We start from the raw sequence: 5097 nt of genomic DNA on the forward strand, positions 1-5097 counted from the left end.
GGCGGGGGCGGGGGGGTTAATTTGCTAAAAAACTCTGGAGTATTTTTTTTTTACCATATATTTACTCCTTTATAAATATTAGCTGTCTGTAAATATCTCTTTTCATAGGCAGATAAGAATACGCAATAGCCTTTAGGCTATTACATTTTTCTAAAATGTAAAGAAATGACAATTTGTTTTCAGGGTATGTCATTTTACCTGTGACTGTTAGTTGTTACTTATTTCTTCCAGTCATTTAGATTTAAATTTGCACTCATTTAGATGCAGATGCTAATTTTTGTGCTTTAATTTTATGTAAGCAAGTTGTTCTGTTGAACTCAGTGAAACTGTTCACATATGTAAAGCTAAAGCAGATGCATACATTTGCAAGATCTGGAGAGCTGAAAGGAAATTATGTGATTTAAAGACAGATTACACAGTGCTAGTAATAAATAACAAATAGCTGGCATTATGCAGAATAAAAATAATATCTCTCTATGCATTATGAAATATTCTCGGTGTAATTTGTAATACCAATATCAAATACCCACAGTGTTGTAATTAAGCTTCAGTAACATTATCAGGATCTCAGCAAGAAGATGAAGTGGAACATTTCCCCCTCTCACTGTTAAAAATCTTTATGCTTCTTCCTCTGTGGCTGGGTGGTCAGAGAAGTGCATTGTAACCCAAAAAGAGGTGGCTGAATTTGGTCTTTTCTAGACCAAAGCAGAAAATCCTCCCTCCAAGATAATGCCCTGCCAGCTGCCTCCTCTGAGAGCTTTGCCAGCACAGCGTGGCTGGGCAGCAAGGGAGCTGGGGGCTACTTTTGGCTCTGCCTCTGCCCAAAAACATCATGCCACCCGTATGGGGCTCCGCCTTGGGATCCAAGAGATGCGTTCTTTTCTTTCCCCTATATACTTTGCATACGCTTGGGGCTAAGTTTTTTCCATTGTGTAAGCGTGTGCATAAAGTAGCTTTTGCTGAGGAAGAAGCCAGAGGATAGTGGAAAAATAGAAGCACTAAGTAGCTTGATTTCTTAGCCAACCTTCCCTTCTCTCTTCCCTCTTTTTACCCAAACCCCAGCCTTTCCCGGCAATCCAAATATTACTGAACACAGGAGAAACTGGCATAAGGAGACAGCACTTACAGTCATGATTTAAAAGAGCTCCACCTGGGGAGGAGCGATTGCATGGGTTATTTGTGTATAAGACTTGAATAAGATACAAATGAGAGGTGATCAGTATTAACTACAAATAGCTGCAGAGCCTAAGTACCAGCAAGGGGGAAATACTAATTTTCATGATACAGAAGAACGTAAGAGGGAGTAGAGGGACAAAATTAAGAAACTAACAATGTAGGATGAGTACCTGGGGAAAAAACCTATGAGTTTTACAAACACTCTTTGATAACAAAATAATCTCTAAATTCATCTAAATGGTACTAGTAGCAGGCTTTGTGTTTATGAGTTCAAAGGTAACATTTACAAACCTCCTGCTAACATACAAGAGGAAACAACTTTTAATTACATGGAACACTGGTATGAATTAGTCTGTTCTAATTTCCTAATTTCTATGTCTTAGTAACAGATAGTAGAAGATCTTATCTATGATAGAATGTACTCTGCCAAATTTAGGCACCTAACTTGTGCACATATTTCAGATTCTCAGCAAAGAAGTGCTCCTAAAAGAGAGTCATTTCCCTGCAAAACCGTCAGAGAGATTCTATCTAAATGAAAATTTAAGAAGTCCCCACACTGAACATGTGAAAAATTGCAGATCAGCATTGTTTTGTGGTGCAGAAGAAAAAACTGCACTCCTGGAAGCTACATGGAAAGGGACATAGGTAAGGTATAGAAATGAGGGGTTATGAGCAGTTATGAACAGACCCCAGAACGTGTACCCAGTCCACATGCTAGACATGTCCCTGCCTAGGTTTAGTTCAGCAAGGGGAAGTGCAAAGTCCTGCACCTGGGGAGGAACAACTCCAGGCACCAGTATCTGCTGGGGCTACCCAGCTAGAAGGCAGCTTGGCAGAAAAGGACCTGGTGTAGTGGTGGACACCAAGCTGATCACAAGCCAACAATGTGCTCTTGCTGCAAAGAAGGCCAGGGGTATCCTGGGCTGTGTTACGAAAAATGTTGCCAGCAGGGCGAGAGAAAAGATCCTTTCCCTCTACTCAGCACTGGCGAGGCCACACCTGGGGTATTGTGTCCCGGTCTTGGCACAGTATAGGATGTACTGGAGAGTGTGCAGTTCATGGCCATGAAGATAAGGAAGGGAGCACCTATAGCATGTCTCTTATGAGGAAAGGCTGAGAGAACTGTGACTGTTCAGCCTGGAGGAGTGAAGGCTCAGGGGCATCTCATCAATATACAAATGTCTGAAGAGAGGGTGCAAAGATGATGGAGCCAGGCTCTTTCTGGTGGTGCTCAGTGTCAGGATGAGAGCCAATGGGCACAAACTGAAACACAGGAGGTTCTTTCAGAACATCAGGAAACACTTTTTCCGCTCTGAGTGTAACAGAGCTCTGTCACGGGTTGCCCAGGGAGGCTGTGGAGTCTCCATCCTTAGAGATATTCAAAAGCTGCTTGGGCATGATCCTGGGCAATCAGCTCTAGGTGACCCTGCTCTAGCAAGGAGGTTGGACCAGATGACCTCTAGAGGTCCTTGCTGACATCAGCTAATCTATGACTTTGTGAAAATCAGGACTGTTTTGAGCTGGTAGTTGGCTAGGTTATTTTGAATCACTTCTGGTTTGGGTTTAAACCTTTGAAAAAATATGAACACAGAGAAACAAAATGTTAGTCACTTTTTTGTTAAACTTCCCCTCTTTTCTTCCTTGCTCCACCAAAACCTCCAACTTGCCTGGGAAATATATATATACTAGAACTTCAAAACAATAATTTGTAGTGTTATTGCCCTACTGCTTTTTGTGTCTCTCAGCCATTTTTTGTGTCTCTGTTTGAATTCACCTTGATTCTCTGCCTTAAGAGGGCATTTTGGATGCCAGGAGTAGCAGGGAGAAATGCAGCCCCCTTAATCATCTTGTAGCTTACTTTATACGCATGATCACTTCCCTTTTCCACCAAGGCAGGATGCTGAAAGAGGTCATAGAGGATGTGAAATGCTACCAATTGCCTAGAAGGCTAGATCTCTAGGGACTGTAGATCAGCTTCATATACAGAGATTCAAGAAAGCTGGTCAATAGTCTTCACAATATGGCTTTTTTTGAGTGACTTACAATTTAGCAGATCCAATTTAAATTTATACTATAAAAAAAATAATCACATATGTGAAGGAAAGCCTCCTCCCCCTAAGCATGCACACATACTCTCCAACTCATATTTTTGAGTTATGGCTCTGCCTGCAAACACTGCACAGGGTTTGTGACCTTGGGGCGGTGTGCTGGGATGGAGATCTGGATCTGCTCAAGCTCATCTGAATAATTTCTAGAGGAGTCAACTGGACCTTCTCAAAATACAGCTTCTCTGGGGCGAAGGCTTTGAATGGGAGGCTAATCGCTGATGTGTGTTGTTTTGTAGCTGAAACTTTTCCCATTGCACTTGTGTGTTAGAAGCTGGAATTTGTCTTCCTGTCTGCCTAGTTTCTGCCTGAAGCAAAATTTTTATGACTGAGCTGTGAACCCGTTAGTGGAGATGGTTGTAAAAGAAAAGCTTACAGCCTTTTTAAATAATTGTGGCCTTACCAGTGATCAGCATAATTTTCTGAATTTATTTTTTAAACTTTTTGTGCCCTCTGATCTCACGCCATGTGAGTGAGTCTGAGCTGGAGCATGAGCATAAGATACGGTGGTAAGAATAAAAAAAAAAAGATACTAGGAAAAGATTTTACAACTTTCACAGCTTTCCACTCAGCTCCCCAGACTTCAGATCAGGCCTCATGGACCAGTCAGAAAGGGAAGGGATGGCAAGCTCACTGAGATGCTAATGCTCCTTTTCCCAATGGAAAAGTAATCTTTTATCTAAAGCCAAATAATTCTCAATTCCATTACAACCAGCAACCCTTTTAAAAAATTCATTAGTCATAAAAAAGGGGTGTATTTAACTCTGGGGGGAAAAAAAAAATCTTATAATAATCACCTCTGAGAATGCCAGAACATAGGTTTCCTGAGTCTGCTCCCAGACCTGCAATTTCATTACTATTTTTGGTTAGTCTCCCTTCCATGGACAACCACCTTTTTCACATGTGCTTTGTGTCTATAGTGATGTTCCTCATAACAATCCAGGGAGTACTTTATGCCTGTCATGATCATGGTGTCTTACCTGGGCTCTTTTGCAGTCTTTCTGGTACCTAAGAAGTTTCTTCAGCAGTAAGCAGTAAGAAGCCATGGCAGAGGAGGGTCTGTTATTTATTAAAATGTTGATAACTTCTGAAAGACTGAACTCCATAATTTCTGTCATGTAGTTTAAAATAACAGGATTCAATTCACTGGGGCAAGGTCTGAAATATTAGGAAAAAACATTTACGCACAAATGATGTATCCAGCTACAATGTCAGAATAAGTGGACAACAACTTGTGATGTAGCTGGAGTAGGCTAAGTAGATTGTACGACTTCTGATACACAGGCAAATTATGATACACAGTTGTGCAAAAATCCTCTATCTGGTTATGCTAACTTCACGGCTGGGCTGAGGCTCTGTTATTGAATTATTGAGTAGCCTACTGTTGATAAAAATGATTACTCTGAAAGGACACACACCAGGATTAAGCTTGACTAATTAAAAGATGGAAAACAGCATTTTTTCATTTTAACCGAGTGCGTATATTTTAGTTCTCAGGTACACTAGTCTCAAATGGATTAGCAGAGAGATAGTGTGGGTGCCTGTGTGTAAAGACAGAAAGAGCCCTAAGGCAGGAAAATCTCAAAGGATGAAAAAAAACCTAAGGAAAGTACAGGAGGATTTTTATTTTTATATAAATTAGATTGTGAAATAAAACTCATTCTTTTGTAATAATTATTTTACTCACAGTCTTCTGTGAGTAGTAAAGGCATTTTAGAAATATGACAGTCTTGGATTCTGAGACTCCTGTGATCTTTTTTCAAACTTGTCTAACTTCAGCATGAATAGTCACAGGCATACCTGAGGGAAGGGAAAG

At 40.7% G+C, this 5097-nt stretch overlaps 1 protein-coding gene across 1 annotated transcript in view; it reads right to left on the minus strand.

Moving 5' to 3' along the window:
* LOC104493922 (hormonally up-regulated neu tumor-associated kinase homolog A-like) overlaps positions 1 to 5097 on the minus strand; it is a gene marked incomplete at its 3' end in the record, with an annotated part of 21049 nt that overhangs the window by 2614 nt on the left and 13338 nt on the right. Inside the window, exon 7 of the mRNA XM_010136690.1 lies at positions 4262 to 4439. Within this exon, the coding sequence (XP_010134992.1) occupies positions 4262 to 4439 (178 nt within the window). The remainder of the gene's footprint in view (positions 1 to 4261; positions 4440 to 5097) is intronic.

The sequence above is a fragment of the Buceros rhinoceros genome, unplaced genomic scaffold (genome assembly GCF_000710305.1).
Source record: "Buceros rhinoceros silvestris isolate BGI_N320 unplaced genomic scaffold, ASM71030v1 scaffold4545, whole genome shotgun sequence".
Taxonomy (NCBI): Eukaryota; Metazoa; Chordata; class Aves; order Bucerotiformes; family Bucerotidae; genus Buceros; species Buceros rhinoceros.